This window comes from Vicugna pacos, chromosome X, assembly GCF_048564905.1.
Source record: "Vicugna pacos chromosome X, VicPac4, whole genome shotgun sequence".
Classification (NCBI taxonomy): Eukaryota; Metazoa; Chordata; class Mammalia; order Artiodactyla; family Camelidae; genus Vicugna; species Vicugna pacos.
This window is the reverse complement of record NC_133023.1, coordinates 12433580-12451100: the sequence shown is the minus strand read 5'-3', so window position 1 is coordinate 12451100 and position 17521 is coordinate 12433580. Positions and strand designations below refer to the sequence as shown.

Genomic DNA, 17521 nt, shown 5'->3' with positions numbered 1-17521 from the left:
CTACTAGACCCTCCTTACAAGAAATGTAGAAAAAAGGAGGTTTTCAAGCTGAAATGAAATACTAATTAGTAACATGAAAACATACAGTATATTGGGGTAAAGATAAAGGTAAGTATACCTTTGAGAATTCAGAATACTCTAATACTGTAATATGATGGTGTGACAACCACTTAAATCTAGTATGAAAGTTAAAGAACAAGAGTATTAAAAATAACTATAGCTACAATAACTTGTTAATTATTCACTCAATTCATTGAGTAAAGGAAGTAAATCATAACATCAAAAACAAAAGAGGGAGTAAAAGGGTAGAGTTTTTATATGCAATTGAAATTAAGTCATTATCAGCATAAAATAGACTGTTATATCTACAAGATGTTTTATGTAATCCTAACAATAACCATGAAGCAAAAACAAAACCTGTAGTAGCTTCACAAAAGATAAGGAGAAGACAATCAAAGCATACTATTATGGAAAATCAATTCACAAAGGCAGGCAGTAAGAGAGGATGAAAAGAACAGGGAACTACAAAACAACCAGAAAACAGTAATGTGGTGTTAGTAAATCCTTACCTATCAATATTTCCTTTAAATGTAAATGAATTAAATCCTCCAATCCAAAGGCAGAGAGCTGCTGGATGGATTAGAAAAAGAAAAAGACTCAACTATATGCTGCCTACAAGAGACTGAGATTCACTTCAGTTTTACAGTTACATGTAGGAAAGAGTGAAGGGATGAAAAAGATATTCCATGCAAGTAGATACTAAAAGAGAACAGGCGTAGCAATTCTTTTATCAGACAAAACAAACTGTAAGCTAAAAACTATAACAAAAGACAAACAATGTCATTATATAATGTTAAAGGGGTTAATTCATAAAGAAAATATAACAATCATAAACATATATGCCCCCAACATTGGAGCACCTAAATATATTAAATACTCAAAGACCTGATGGGAGAGATGGACAACAATATAATAACAGTAGGGGACTTTAATACCTCACTTTCAACAATGGGTATATCATCCAGACAGAAAGTCAATAAGGAAATGTTGGACTCAAACTATACTTTAGACCAAATGGACCTAAGAGACATATCAAACATTCCATCCAACAGCAGCAAAATACATATACATATTCTCAACTGCACGTGGAATACTCTGCAGGATATATCATATGATAGGTTACAAAACAAGTCTTAACAGATTTAAGGATATCAAAATCATACCAAGTATATTTTCTAACCACAAAGTTATGAAACTAGAAATCAGTTAACAGGAGGAAAGCTGGAAAATTCACAGATATGTGGCAATTAAACAAAACACTCCTGAACAATCAGTGGGTCAAAGAAGAAATGAAAAGGGAAATCAAAAACAATCTTGAAACATACAAAAACGGAAACACAACATTCTAAAACAAATGGCCAACAGCTACATGAAAAGATGCTCAATATCACTTATCATCAGAGAAATGCAAATCAAAACTACAAGGAGATATCACCTCACACCTGTTAGAATGGTTATTATCAGGATGACACCTGCACCCCAATGTTCATAGCAGCACTATTTACAATAGCCAAAACATGGAAACAACCTAAATGTCCATCAACAGGTGACTGGATAAAGAAGATGTGGTATATTTATACAATGGAATACTACTCAGCCATAAAAACCGACAACATAATGCCATTTGCAGCAACATGGATGCTCCTAGAGAATGTCATTCTAAGTGAAGTAAGCCAGAAAGAGAAAGAAAAATACCATATGAGATCGCTCATATGTGGAATCTAAAAAACAAAAACAAACAAACAAACAAACAAAAACAAAGCATAAATACAGGACAGAAATGGACTCATGGACAGAGAATACAGACTTGTGGTTACCGGGGGGGGGGGCGGGGTAGAGGGTGGGAAGGGATAGACTGGGATTTCAAAATTGTAGAACAGATAAACAAGATTACACTGTATAGCACAGGGAAATATACACAAAATGTTATGATAAATCACAGAGAAAAAAATGTGACAATGAGTGTGTATATGTCCATGTATGACTGAAAAATTGTACTGAACACTGGAATTTGACACAACACTGTAAAATGATTATGAATCAATAAAAATGTAAAAAAAAAAATAAAGCATTCTGATAAAAAAAAAAAAGAATGGTTATTATCAAAAAGGTAAGAGATATGTGTTGGCAAGAATGTGGAGAAAGGGGAACCCTTATGCACTGTTGGTGGGAATGTAGACTGATGCAGCCACTATGGAAAACAATATGGAGATTTCTAAAAATTAAAAAAAGAACTATCATATGATTCAGCAATCCCACTTCTGGGTATCCAAAGGAAATAACATCAGAATGTCAAAGGAATTGACACGCCCATGTTCACCGCAGCATTATTTACAATAGCCAAGATATGGAAATAACCTAAGTATCTGTCCACAGATAAATGGATAAAGAAGATGTGGTACATACATGTAACAGAATATTATTCAGCCATAAGAAAGAAGAAAATTCTGCCTTTGGCGACATGGATGGACCTTGTGGGTACTATGCTAAGTGAAATGTCAGACAGAGAAAAGTAAATACCATATGATATCATTTCTATGTGCAATCTAAAAAAGTCAAATTCATAGAAACAGAGTAGAATGGTGGTTGTCAGGGGCTAGGGAATACAGGAAATGGGAAGATGCTGAGCAAGAGTACAAACTTCCAGTCAAAAGATGAATTAATTCTGGAAATCTAATGTACAGCATGGTGACTATAGTTAACAATACTGTACTACAGATTTAAAAGTTGCTAAGAAAGTAAATCTTAAATGTTCTTAAAAGAAATGAAATTTTCCCATTTGCAGCAACATGGATGGATTTGGAGGGCATTATGCAAAGTGAAATAAGTCAGACAGGAAAAGACAAATACTGTATGTTATCATTATATGTGGAATTAAAAAAAATACAACAAACAAGTGAATATAACCAAGAAAAAGCAGATTCACAGATATAGAGAGCAAACTAAAGGTTACCAGTGGCGAGGGGAAAGGGGGAAGAGATACTATAGGGGTAAGGGAATAAGAGGTACAAACTACTAGGTATAAAATAAGCTATGAGGATATATTGTATAACACAGGGAATATAGCCAGTATTTTATAATAACTATAAATGGAGTATATAACCTTTAAAAATTGTGAGTCACTATACTGTACACCTGTAACTTACATAACATTGTACAGCAACTACATTTCAATAAAAAAGAATGAGAATGAGAGGAAATTTTTAGAGGTGATGAGTAGTTTTATGGCATAAATTGTTGTGATGGTTTCATGGATGTACAATTATCTCCAAACTCATCATGTTGCATACATTAAATATGCACAGGTTTACTGAGGCATCTACAATCATATTTCAATAAACATTTTTTAAAAATGTATCACAGACCTAAATGTACAAGTTTTAACAATAAAGCCTTTAGAAGAAAACACAGGAGAATAGGAGATGTAGGCAAAGTTTCCTTATATAGGAAGAAAGTAATAACCATAAGAGGAAATGATACTTTATCAAAATTAAAAACTTCTGTTCATGAAAAGACACAAGTAAGAAAATTAGTAGGCAAAACAAAGAATGGAAGAAAGCATTCATTTCAACAAATGACTGGTAACCAAGATAATATATAAAGCATCTACCTACAACTCCACAAAAAAGACTAAAAATGATTTTTAAACAACCAAAAATTTGGTAAAGACATTTCATAAAATAAAGTATGTGAAAAGCAAATAATCACATAGAAAAGTGCTCAAAATAATTAAGCATCAAGGAGATGTAAAATAAAAACTACAAGACCACAGGACCAGCTAAAAAAACAGTAACACCCAGTGTTGGCGAGGATGTGGAACTAGTGGAACTCTCACACAGTAGTGGCGGAAGCACTAAATGCTACAATCACTTTGAGAAAAACTCTAGCAGTTTCTAATAAAACTAATCATACACACACCACATTACTGACTAATCCTAATCTGAGGAATTTACCCAAGAGAAATGAGAACAAATTTCCACACAAAGACTTACACAAGAATGCAGTTTTATTCAAAACAGCCAAAACCTAGAAACATCTTAGGTGTCTATTAATAGGAGAATCAATAACTAAATGGAGGCAATATTCACTCATGGCATACTACTCAGCAATAAAAAGGAATGGATTACTGAGACACGCAACGATGTAAATGAGTCTCAAAAACATAGTACTAAGTGAAAGAAGCTTTACAGAAAAGTGCATGTTAAAGGACACCCTTTACCTAAAGTTATAGAATAGGCAACGGTATAGCATAAACAGTTTAGAATAGTGGTGACCTCTATGTGAGTGGGGCAGAAATTAACTGGGAAGGAGCATGAGAGAGCATCCTGGATGTTCTATACCTTGAATGGGATTTGGGTATATGCATTTGTTAAAAACTCAGCAAATATACACTTAAGATTTCTGCATTCATTGTATATAACAAATTCATTGTGATAAAAAAAACCTCTAAAATATCAAACTCTAGTTAATGGCATGCATGCTAAAATATTTAAGGGATGCATAGAGATGTCTGCAACTTATTGAAAACATGTTAAAAATAAGATGGACTGAGGGCCAAAGAAGAGAGATAGATAAACAGCTAGATATGTGGTAAGACAAGTATAGCAAAAAGTGAAATGGGAGAACTGAAGTGGTGGCTATGAAAGCATTTACTGTATGGTTCTTTCAACTTTCTTGTATGCTTAAAAATGTCCATAACAAAATGTCAGGGCAAAGGGGGGGGGGAGTAATAAAAGAGAAAATAAAGAAGGAAGAGACAGCAGGGAATGCTAGAGGGGAGTCACCAGTGAAGTAGAAGGACAAGGGAAATGTGATATCCCAAAAGCCAGTTAGAAAAGACATTTCAAAGGAGAAATGGTCAATGGTGTAGATTTTTATGAAAATTCAAACAATATTAAAACAGGCCCATTGGATTTTGGCTGTAAGAGGCATGTGAGTAGAGGAAAGTGAAGCCACAGTGAGATGAGGGGAGAGAAAACTGCTGGTGAGACAGTAAGTGAAATCAACTCTTGAGAAACTTGGCTGTGAAAGAGACCAGAGAGATTGGGCAGTAGCTGAAGGAGGATGTGCGTTCAAGATAATGGACAACATAGAGCGTGTTTACGTGTGGATGGGAACGATCTAGTAGAGAATCAGGGGGTGTCGTGGGTGGAATTGCATCCTCTGAAAAGATATGTTCAAGTCCTAACCCCTAGGACCTGTAAATGCCACCTTATATGGAAATAGCGTCTTTGCAGATATAATCTAGTTGAAATGGTATTATGCTGGATTAGGGTGGGCCCTAACCCCAATAATTGGCATCCTTATAAGAAGGGGGCACCATAAGAAGAAGAATTTGGACAAAGACACAGAGAGACACAGAGAAAACGCCATGCAACAGCAGAGGTAGAAACTGGAGTAACGCAGCTACGAGCCAAGGAATGCCAAGAATTGCCAGCAACTATCAGAAACCGCGAAGAGGAAAGGAAGAACATCCCTAGAGCCTTCAAAGAGACAGCATGGCTCTGCTGACACCTTAATTCAGACTTCTAGCCTCCAGAGCTATGCGAGAATAAACTGCTGTTATTTTAAGCCATCAAGTTTGTAGTACTTTGTTATGGCAGCCCTAGAAAATGAATTCAGGGGAGATTAATGGTAAAGACAAACAGGAGAGAAGGACAGAGGTGATGTCTTTGAGAAGATGATACAGACCATTTCCAAGGTACCAGGGGAGGGGTTAGCCTTTGATAGTATCCGGACCAATCTCTTCCACTGAAGTAAGTAAAGCATCATTCACGAAGGATCCAAACAAATTAAGGGCTTACCCAGAAGCTTTGGACAATACAGAATGCTTCAAAGAGTCTTTATAATAGATTCTCCATCTCTTTAACTGGCACACAATACTTAGTCTACATATTAAAGCTACTAGTCTTCCTCTAAGCATACAAGAACCAACCATGAAAGTTAAGTACACCAACTCTCTGCCTTCCAAAAGGAGATTAACAACAAAGAGGCAAGTATTACCAACAGGAATAGGACCAGATGCTCAGCCAATGTTTGTCAAAAAAAAAAAAAAAACAGCCAGATGAAAATCCTGGTAATCCAAATCCAGGAAGCTCCTTACCTTGAGCTGCTGTTGGAGTTCACTGTTCAAGCGGGCCAGCACTGCATTTGCCTCTTTATTTTTGCGGATAGCAGTTTGAATAGCCTTCTTCTGTTTAGAAGACTGTCTACAAAAAACGTACAAACAGTTCAGTAAAATAGAACTTAGAGGTCTGGACTCCTGTGGGTCAGAACTCTGATTCATGAGAAGCACTAAACTAACTAGGGGCTAACGTCACAGGGCTCCAAAAATAAAATCATATAGTCACACGGGCAGACAGGCAGGCAGGCAAGCACACACCAAATGAAACAAATTTGTCGGGATGAATTAATTACACCTGAAATAATTCCCATTTTATAACTTGAAGAAAAGCTGTGAGTTGGGAACTTTCAAACACTTTTTCATTCCATTTATTCAAAGACATTTTAATAAGTATTTCTTCCTGACAAACCATATTAACTGGAATGCCCTTTTTGTGCAATATCAGTAGCATTTAAAAGACCCACAGGTAGCCCCTGTGGACAAGTTTGAAGGAAAGGAAGAACATTCTCTTTAGCAAAAATCCTACATTAACTTAGCTAGTCTACATACCTCTCTTTTATTTCTTTATTAGGCATGAATGCCTGAGAGAGAGAGAGAGAGAGAGTGTGTGTGTGCGTGGGTGTGAGCGAGTGAGTGAGTGCCCATGTGCATGTGCATACACCAACATACATCTGTGGCACTTGGGAAAAACAGAGAGATGTCTTAATATCAGTATTCCCAAATTAAGTCAATAGTAAATTCACAGAACAGTTATAACTACGGTGATCGTATGTCCCCCTTTCCCATTACACTTTCTGCTTACACCACTTGTCTGGCCCTAATTATTGTTAGCACACTCTTTCCCCTCAAAATTGTCAATGTGGTTGTATAACCTACAACCTTATATCCCACAGCAAGAAATAATGAACTCTAGAGCAAAAGGGCAGTCTAAGTTCCCCAAGAAAAACAAACATATTTGTAATCACTGGGAGATGGGTTCTAGGCCAGAGCAACTGGACAAGAATGCATTATGACCATTGCAGTGATCTAATGTTTACTGAGAATATACACGATGCTAGCCACTCTGCTAATCTTTAGAAGGCATACTCCCTCCGCAACAAGTTTAAAGACTAATTTTTTATCCATAAATAGGCAGGGAAGAGGCTTCAAAATCTATTTTTAAAAAGATATAGATTGGATTTCTGGTTTCAGGACAAGATAGAGTAGACACACTTCTCTATTCCTCTCACTAAATACAGTTAAAAACCTGGACACAATATACAGACGGACAATGTAAGATGACTCTGCACAGTGGATTGAAGAAGGCAAACCAGCTAGGGAACTGGGTACCCAGGGAAACACACAGCCATGAATTCCCTGGGTTTTCTTTTTTGCTCTGGGTATCCTAGACTGGATAGTAGAGAAGCCAGCAATCCACACGTGCCAATGAGGGCAGACAATAAAAAGTTCCCCTCCTCTGCCCCAGCAAAATCCTGCTCTCTCTAACCAAAGGACTTGGAAAAAGTCAGTCTAGCAAGACAGAAATTAGACACAATACCCTTCTTGAATACAGATGCAAAATCTTTCAATATGGCAAATGCAATTTAGCAACTTATAAAAAGAATTACACATCATGATCACAAGGAGTTTTCTCCAGGGATGTAAGACTGATTTAATATTCAAAAATCAATGTAATCTACCACCTTAACAGGTGGGAAAAAAAATCACATGATCATGATCAGATCAACCAATGTAGAAAAGGTACCTGAAAAAAACTCAGCACCCATTCATGATAAAAACTCTACCAAAAAACTACAGCTAACATCATACTTAATGAAAAGTGAAATGCTTTTTTGCTTAAGATTAGAAATAATGCAAGAATTTCTAGTCTCATCAATATTTTCAGCACAGTGCTGGAAGTCCTAGCTAGCACAATACTACAGAAAAGGAAAATAAAAGATACACATATTGAAAAGAAAGAAATCAAACTGTCTCTATTTGCTGATTGCATGATGGTCCATGTAGAAAATTCCAAGGAATCTATATACTTAAAAACAAACCCTCCTAGAACCAAAAAGTGATTTCAGCAAGGATATAAGTAAGTTTTCAAGATAGAAGATTAACACACAAAAATCAACAGTATTTTGATATACTAAGAATGAACACCTGGAAATCAAAATCAAAAATAACATTTACAAATACTCAAACTGAAATTTTTAGATATACAGATTTAAATGCTGAAAACTATACCATACGGATGAAAGAAATAAAATAGGATCTAAATAAATGGAGAAATATATCATGTTCATAGATTGGAAAACTCAACATAGTAAAAGATTGATGTAAAGGTTTAACACAATTCCTATCGAAACCTCAGCAAGATATTTTATAGTTTAAGACAAAATTATTCTAAAATTAAAGAGAAGATTTCTTACATAGCTACAGTATCAAACAGTAAAGTAATTAAGATAGTGATCAAGATTGTATGGTATTGGCAGAGGAAAAGACATGAAGATCAATGGAACAGAATAAAAAACTCAGAAATAGACTGAACACTAGCACAGCCAATTTATTTTTGAGAGAGGTGCAAAAGCAAGTCAATAGAGAAAGAATAGCCTTTCAACAAACAGTGCTGAAGTGATTCAATATCCATAGGCCAAAAAACAAACCCTGATCCAGATCTCACATCTTATATAAAAATTAACACACAATGGATCACAAACTTAAATCTACAGTGTAAAATTATAAGACTTCTGGAAGAAAACGTAAGAGAAAACCTTCAGGACCTAGAGCTTGGCGAAGTGATTTTAGAAGTGACAACAAAGGTACAATGCAGAAAAGTAAAAGAAATCAGCAAGTTGGACTTCATCAAAATTTTTAAATTTTTGCTCAGCAAAAGATTCTATTAAGATGATGAGGACACAGGACACAGACTGAGAGAAAATATTTGCAAACCACAGATCTAACAATTGATTTGCACTAGAATATATAAAGAACTCTCAAAACTCAATATTAAAAAACAAGTCAATTAGAAAATGGGCAAAGGAGATGAAGAGGCAATTCACCAAAGAGGATATACGATGGCAAATAGACACATGAAAAAGATGGTCTAGCTATTACGGAAATGTAAATTAATAGCACAATGGGACAGCACCACACACCTATTAGAACAGCTAAATTTTTTAAAATAGTGACAATAGCAAATGCTGGTGAGAATGTGGAGAAGGTGAACCTCTCATACACTGCTGGTGTGAAGATACAATGGTACAGCCATTTGGGAAAACAACTTGTGGTTCCTTTAAAAATTAAATATACACTTAGCACACAACCCAACAATCACGCTCTTGGACATTTATCTCAGAAAAATGAAAACCTGTGTACACACAAGAGGCTGTACACAATTACTCATAACAGCTTTATTTGTAATACTCAACAACTAGACACAACCAAAATGTCTGTCAACAGGTGAACAGCTAAACAGACTGTGGTACAACCATAGCATAGAATACTGCTTAGCAGTACTGACTGAGATACACAACTTGGATAGATGTCAAGGATATTATGCCAAGTGAAAAAAAGCCAAACTCAAAAGGTCACATGTTATGTGATTCCACGTATATAACATTTAGAAAATGACAAAGTTATAGACATGGAAAACTGATAAGTGATTACCAGGGGTAAGGAGTGGAGGAGAGGAGGGGGTATCCCGTGTCTTGTGTGACTCCCGTATCTTGATTACATTGGTGGTTACAAGACATAACACATGTGATAAAATGACACAAAACTAGACATATACACTGGCCCAATGTCAGTTTACTGGTTTGGATATTGTACTATATAGCTAGGTAAATGTAATCATTGAGAGAAACTAGGTGAAAGATACACAGGACTTCTTTGTACTATTTTTGAATTTCCTGTGAATCTCTAATAATTACAAAATAAGAAGTTTTATAAAAATACATGTTGATCAGAACAGGATGACTCCTTTTAAACTACTACCATGCAAAGTGTGCCCAGCTTACAGCAGCTCCCCTTTTCTCTGGAAACTGTCTATATCCCTTTCCCCCTTCTGCACAGGGATGGGCCCCAGGCAGACAGTCCTATTTGTCTTAAGAAACCATCACCTGTTTTCACACCTGAATGGATGCTGGCCCATGCTAAGCTGACCAGATTCTCTCTCCCAGGAGTTGGGTCCTGGTTAAGAATTCAGTTCAGCCTGAGCCCTGCACAGTGAGAATGTAACACCTGGAGCAGAAGGTGGTTGAGAAGTCTTCATAGATAAAAGTGACAGAAAACAGAAAAGAGTCAGAAGGAGCCCTCACAGGTCTACAGTCCTCTCTCCCAATTCACTCCTGCTGCTGGTTTCCATGAGTCACCCCTGAACTCTTTATCATAAAGAATATGGATTTGCCAGTTTAAGATGCTTTTTATTATTTGCAAGCAAAGGAGCCCTAAATAACACAAAGACGGGGTCTGGCCCCAAAGACCTCTCAAGGGTTCAGCAATGGCATCTAACTTGCCTCACCTCCTAAGAGTTGCTTCTAAGAGCTTGTCTCTCCAGATTCTCCTAGTCTTGTTACTCACTGTTCCAGGCTGGGCTCTAACTGGCCTGGTTTCCAAGGAGGAAGATGAGGGAGTAGCAGGGAAGGGGCATTTATTTTGCCTGGTGCTACTGTGTGTCATGCTATCTACAGACTTAGAACTGCACACTCTGAGGCACTGTCCACGGACTTCTGTGGCAGACTATCCCCAAATCCCCTTCTTGTGCCTTCCTGTTTTCAGTAGCATATCCTCCTCAGTTTGAGATAGACACGTGGCCTTCCAACTAGAAACTACATTTCCGTATCTCCTGGGCAAGTAGGTGAGGCCACATGACTAAGTTTGGGCCAAAGGGATCTAAGAGAAGTGACGCAGGCCTCTTCTGAGTCATGCCCTTCAATGTCATCTGTTTTTCTCTCCATTTGTTCCTTCCCCCTTCCTGGGCCCGGGACACAAACATGTTAGAGGTGAGCCATCTTCAACAGTGTGGATAAAGGCAACCTTCAGAGGGACCTCAAACAAGAAGACAGAAGATACCTGGGCTTCTAGACAGTCACCCTACATTTCTGGACCACTCACCAACTCAGACTTTTACATAAGAAAGAAGTCAATTTCTATGTTATTTCAGTGACTGTTACCCGGTTTTTGTTCAAGCAACTGAAGCAATATGAGAAGGAATATAAACTGGGGTCTCTAGGTTCACCCTGGACCCTGATTTCTCCCACAGAATTCTGAGTACAGCTTCTAAGAAGTGAGTTTGTATTGCTCTTTCTCTTCTTGGAAATGGTAGGTTTTCATTAGAGATGCCAATCATCAACCCCACAGACATTCTAGTGTTGCCAAACACGAGGAAGGAAGAGAAACAGACTCCTTACCTCACTGAGAACGTCATGCAGGCAAGCAGACACTGCCTCACTGGCTCCTGGGAATGCCCTTGGGCAGTCCAGGACACCTCCTGGGGTTATAGAGAAGAGCAAAGGCCACAGAGGCTGGCGCAGGCTCAGTCACAGTACTGCCACACAACATCTTCTATTTCCAAACTATTCACACAATTCTATTTTTCCAAAGTCCATCCTTAGCAGATGCACAACATACAGGAAAAAACCAATTAAGCCAAATTATTTCTAAGGAAAATCCACTTCTGTCCTTATGGGCATCTCATTAATGATGACACAACCTGAAAGCTGTTTATTACTTATAACCTGGACTAAGAAGCTCACCTGGAGGGAATATTTTATTAGTTTCTTTGCCCCAAATAGATAGACAATGATGATATCTGAAGCATAATTTGTTCCTTATAATAGGTCAGTTCTAATGTTAATTTCCTCAAAAGGTGATGATCATTTTGCAACTTGATTTGTGACTCTTTTCTCAATTTTCCCAAAGATAATATATAGTAACAACCACACGAAATGCATTGGAGAGAGGTTAGCTTACCACATGCAATGGATGTCTAAGGGCATCAGAGCTTAATTCTTTCCCAGAACCCTAGTTGAGAAAGGGCTGTAAAGACTAACCATCATGTGTCTGGCTGGCTCTCTACAGATCTTAAAAAATTATGAATGCTAAGTTGCTTCTTATTACTCCAAAAGAAACTGGTCTGGGACCTGAAATAAGTTATATAAAATTCCCTGACCCCAAAGCTTAGATCCCTGCCATTTATAGCACCATCTGTGTGGTGGTCTGGTGGGTACTAGCCTCTCTCAGCCTGACCCCCCCAATGTAACTAATGAGAGAGTATCACAGTGAGGGACAGTGACTGAACAGGCAGATAAAAGGAAATATCTCCTTTCAACAAATGCTGCTGGAACAACTGAATAAATATATGCAAAAAAATGAAGTTGGATCTCTTCCTCATACTACAGACAAAAATGAATTCACAATAGACCTTGGGCTCAATGTAAGAGCTAATACTATAAAACTGTCAGAAGCAAACACAGGAACAAACCTTCATGAACTTGAGTTGGGCAATGATTTCTTAGATATGACACTAAATTTACAAGTGACAAAGGAAAAAATCAGCTAAATTGGACTTGATCAAAATTAAAAATATTGTGCCACAAATAACACCAAAAATAAAGTGAAAAGACAAGCCACAGAATGGGAGAAAATATTAGCAAATCATGTATCTGACAAGGGACTTGTATCTAGAATATATAAAAACCTCATAACTCAAAAACAAAACAATAATCCAAGTAAAAGTGGGCAAAGAATATGAATAGACATTTCTCCAAAGAAGATATATACATGGCCCATATGCACATGAAAAGATGCTTAACATCATTATTCATCAAGAAAATAAAAAATCAAAACCACAATGAGATACCACTTCACATCATCTAAGATGGCTATTATAAAAAAAAATTAAAAATCAAGTAACAAGAGTTGGCAAGGAAGAAGGAAAAATGGAACCCTCATAGTTTACTGGCAGGATATAAAATTCTATAGCCACTGTGGAAAAGAGTTTGGCGGGTCCTCAAACTGTTAAACATCAAGTTACCATATGACCCAGCAATTCCACTCCAAGACAAATGAAAACATAAGTTTACACAAAAACTTGTACACAAATATTCATAGCATCATTACTCTTAATAGCTGAAAAGTGGAAACAACCCAAATGGCCATCAAGTGATGTGTGGATAAATAAAATGTGGTAGGTACATCTGTATAATAAAACATTATTCAGCAATTTTAAAAAATTAAGTTCTGACTCTTTGTACAACATGGATGAACCTAAAAAACATGATACTAAGCGAAAGAAGCCAGTCACAAAAGACTACATGTTGTATGATTCCATTTAAATGAAATAGCCAGAATAGGCAAATCTATAGACAGAAAGTAGTAGTGGTTGCCTGGGGATTAGGGTAGAGGAGAGTGGAAAGCGACTGTTAATGGGCATGGAATTTCTTTTTGGGGGTGATGAAAATGTTCAAAAATTAGATTGTTGTGATGGTTGCACAACTTTTTAAATATACTAAAGCTCACTGAATTGTACATTTAAAAGGGTGAATTGTATCTCAATAAAGCTGTTTTTAAAAAAGACAAAGAAAAGAAAAAGAAAAAGATCTCTGTATGAACTCCATCAGCTGCTCTGCCATCCACTTTGGAGGATGTTGTAACCACCACTGACTGACTAGCATTAATGCAAAGCATAGATTAAAGTGGAAAGCTGGGGAGTACGTGGGAGAAAGTTTAGCCATCTGTGTCCGTGACAGACACCCATCCCGTGGGTGGCTGTAGATGGTCAAAGCACTCGGCGACTATCAAGAACAAAATGTATTTCCTTTATGCACTAATACCACCAGGGAACTGTCCATCTGGAAAAAAATAAGAAAACAAAAACCATCTCCTGAATGGGGCTTTGGCTTCAAAGGCATACTGCACCCACAGAACTTGTTGCTTTTCTTTCCATAACACTGTAAGCAGGAGAAAATCAGCAGCAGCCCCTGAGCTCTGCAAGGCCCCGGAGCAGTGTCATGATGTTAGAGACTAGTCAGGCTCACTCGATGTCACGCATGGCAGCAGGTTTCTGCCCTCAACACCTTGTTCAATTTCACTACAGGGAAACTGAGGCAAATGATAGCTCTTTCTTAAAGTCAAAGCCTTCTGGAGAAGGATGGTTTGTCCAGATGATTGTCTTTTCAGCTTCTGGCCACGTCCACAGGTGTCCTCACCTTCCATTCAATGCCTATTACAGCTGATCAGACGGATACCTTAGCAGCTCTGCATGTGGCCATTCTAGACAAAAGAACCTCTCTGTGGGGATGAAAATGAAATCACACACCACATCGACTAGAAGTCGGGTCTGAGGGTCTGGAAGCTAGCCATGTGCACCAGGCAGACATGAGACGAGACAAGCGAAGAGAAAGGCTGCCATTTATATCACTGTCTTCGTCCAAGGAGAACACGGGCAAGCACAAGGAAGGGCAGTCAGAAGGAAAGGAAAGGGAGGAAGGAGGGGAAGGAAATCAAACCAAACCAAAACACAACCCCAGCCTGGGACTTGTTTGTCCCTTGGGTCAAGTTAAGTCCTGCAGCTTAAAAAGTCTCTTTCTATGTGACCGGGAGCCTGTGATCCCATCTCAGAGATGAGTACGGTGAGACTATAAGCATAAAATCACAGCTGCCCCTTGGTGTGAGTGTAAATGTAAACATATTTATATTATACACTCACACACACACATATATACATACATGCAGATTTAAAACGCAGTTTCCAACCTTGCACTCATTTATCTGTTCTACTTACTTTTGGACTGCTGGATGGGGTTTCACAGTTGCTACAGAAGCTGGCCCGCCCACAGTGTTAGAAGGTTCTTGGCTTTCTGTAGCTTGATTTTCAGGTCGGAATTTCCTGCGGATGGGCTTTGATGGGGGCTGAGAGTATGGTATGTCCTGTGGATTAAAAAAAAAAAAGAACCCAAAAGTTAAAAAATTAAACGTCCCCCATCATGTCAGTGCTCTATGTTCCTCTAGGCCTGTCCCCAAGGTCAGTTATGTCCTCTATTCAAACTCCATACCCAAGACACAAGGCTCAGCAAGACCTGGAGGGCCCCGGGCATCAGATTCCAGTAGCCTTTCTTTCCTTTTCTTTCTTTTTTTTTTTTAATATTTGCAGCCTATTACCTGTTTTTGCCACCTGGAAGGACAGAGGAATCAGATTACAGTGGCCCACCTGCCCTCTCTTCCTCCCTTCCTTCCTTTTTTAAATGCTGGGTGCATCTCCTACCAGGGGGCCTTTCCTAACTAAAGAAAAATTAGCTCTTGCCTCACTTTGGGGCTTTCGGGAATATGCTCTAAGTTTTCAAGTTTGTAAAGGTCTTCATCATGTGCTTGTCCTTCTCCTACCCCCAGTTCCTACATAAAGTCAAGCTAAAGAGCCACTGTGTCTTCTGGAAAGAGACAACTGGCCTGCTTCCAAGGAGGCCCTGCCCCACCTGCACTCCTGAGCCCAGGCCCACTCTGTGGTGGGAAGGGGGCCTGAGGAAGAGGGTGAGAAGATGAACGGAGAACACGGTGAGTGAGTGAGTGGTGAGCACTGAGCAAGTGGCTGTGACTCAGTGACACAGGTGAGCACAAGGACAAAGAAAAGGAGACTATCCTGCCCCCAGGGCACTCCTCAAGGCTTAGACGCTTAGTGGGGCTCTGTTAAGGGCATCTGCCCCTCACGCCCCCCACCACCCCGCATCTCCTGGTCTTGCCACAAGCAAGGCCGCCATATTTAGCTGGGAGGTGGGAGAGGGAAGAATACACTGTCAGTGACACCAAGGTGGAGCCCAGGAACCATCAGGACTCTAATCTACACAAAGAATCCAGATTCTAGGAAATCTGGATCATAAACACTCATGTCAGAACATGAAAACCTTAAAACGGCAGATCTGCTAGCAGAGGCCAGAAGCCCAGGGGAGGGGTCACAAGGCCATCACAGCAAACCCTCACACTGGCCTTACCTTCTTTGTTGGACTACTTTCTGCAGCTTGAGAGGTGGCTCTGTTCAGCTGTGAGTGTAACTCGGCCTCGGATGCTGGTTCAGACTGTAGCAAAAAATCACAGAGAGAATAAAAATGTAAAAACATAACCACCTAAACATATAATGAAGAGCACTTAGGAAAATAACTCCAAAGGGGAAACTGACTTCAACCAAGATACAGCCAAAGATGGTCAGGTCTGCTGATCCTCGAGAAAACCTTCCATAGACACCGCTATTCCCTCCCACCCCTCCTCCCAGCACCGTTCAACCTTAGGAAAAAGAGTCACAGGAATGCCTTCTATAACTGGATGTACATATTGCTAAAAACTAATGCTTCAAGAGCTCAAACTAGGGGGAGGTTACATACCTCAAGTGGTAGAGCGCAGGCTTATAATGCACGAGGTCCTGGGTGCAATCCCCAGTACCTCCATTAAAACATAATAATAATAATTAAAGAAACCTAGTTATGTACCACCGCCAAAAACAAAAATAAATAAGTGAAAACAGCAACCAATCACTCATTAAAAAAATAAAAGCTCAAACTAAAAATACCAAGACATTGGAAAAAATAGGGCTGGGAAAGAAGTTAACATTTCAACCCAAGCACTAACAAAAACAATATTCACAACAAAAATACTGTAAAAATTTTTTAAATATTAAATTCCTAAGAAAGAAACACTCTAGCAGACATGATACTTTATCTTAAAATAAAAAAAGTGAAGGGGTAAGCATGATGGGAGGAGCAAAGAGAGGGACTCAAGACTTCTGTGTGGTAAGGAGTCCATGAGTAAAAGCACAGAGACAGGTAGGGCCACCCCCAAAGCCCTTCAAGACAGCCAAGCAGAAGAGTCCAGGGAGGAGGGGTGCCCTGTGAGGCTCCTTATCTCCCCTGTTTGCTACACTCAGCGCTGCTAGAGTCCTTGGCTTTCTGCCGGTATTAGCCAGTGATACAAAACGTTAACATGCCGAGAAAAAATCCTGCACATGAACCGTGACCTCCACATTATTTTGACACTGGTCCTCTATTACCCACAAACTAATGGGCATCACAGATACATGCACTGCCGCACAGCCCACAGCCTGAGTGCGCCCACCTCCTCCCTAGCCTGGCCCTCTCCAACCTCTTGCACAGCCTGACCTCTTCCTTCCTCTGATTCCGCTCGGCCGCGAGAGCACTAATGTCCACCCACGTGGCAGGTTCCAGCCGCCCCCTCTAGTCTCCTTGGAGACCCGCGGCCCGGCATGGCACCCCTGACTACCACCTGCAAGCTCCTTCCTTGGCATCTGATGAGCCGCAGGCTCCTCCTTGGAATCATTCTCTCTTCCTGTTCTGGCTCCTCTTATCCCTC

The 17521-nt window shown here is 39.1% G+C and overlaps 1 protein-coding gene across 7 annotated transcripts in view; it reads right to left on the bottom strand.

The window, feature by feature from the left end:
• REPS2 (RALBP1 associated Eps domain containing 2) overlaps window positions 1-17521 on the bottom strand; it is a 263541-nt gene that overhangs the window by 13215 nt on the left and 232805 nt on the right. For all 7 annotated transcript variants that reach the window (XM_072956294.1, XM_006218097.4, XM_072956291.1 and 4 more), the window contains 3 exons: window positions 16153-16236; window positions 14952-15097; window positions 6164-6269 (listed from right to left, as the gene is read on the bottom strand). In XM_072956294.1, coding sequence (XP_072812395.1) covers window positions 6164-6269; window positions 14952-15097; window positions 16153-16236 — 336 coding nt within the window. The remainder of the gene's footprint in view (window positions 1-6163; window positions 6270-14951; window positions 15098-16152; window positions 16237-17521) is intronic.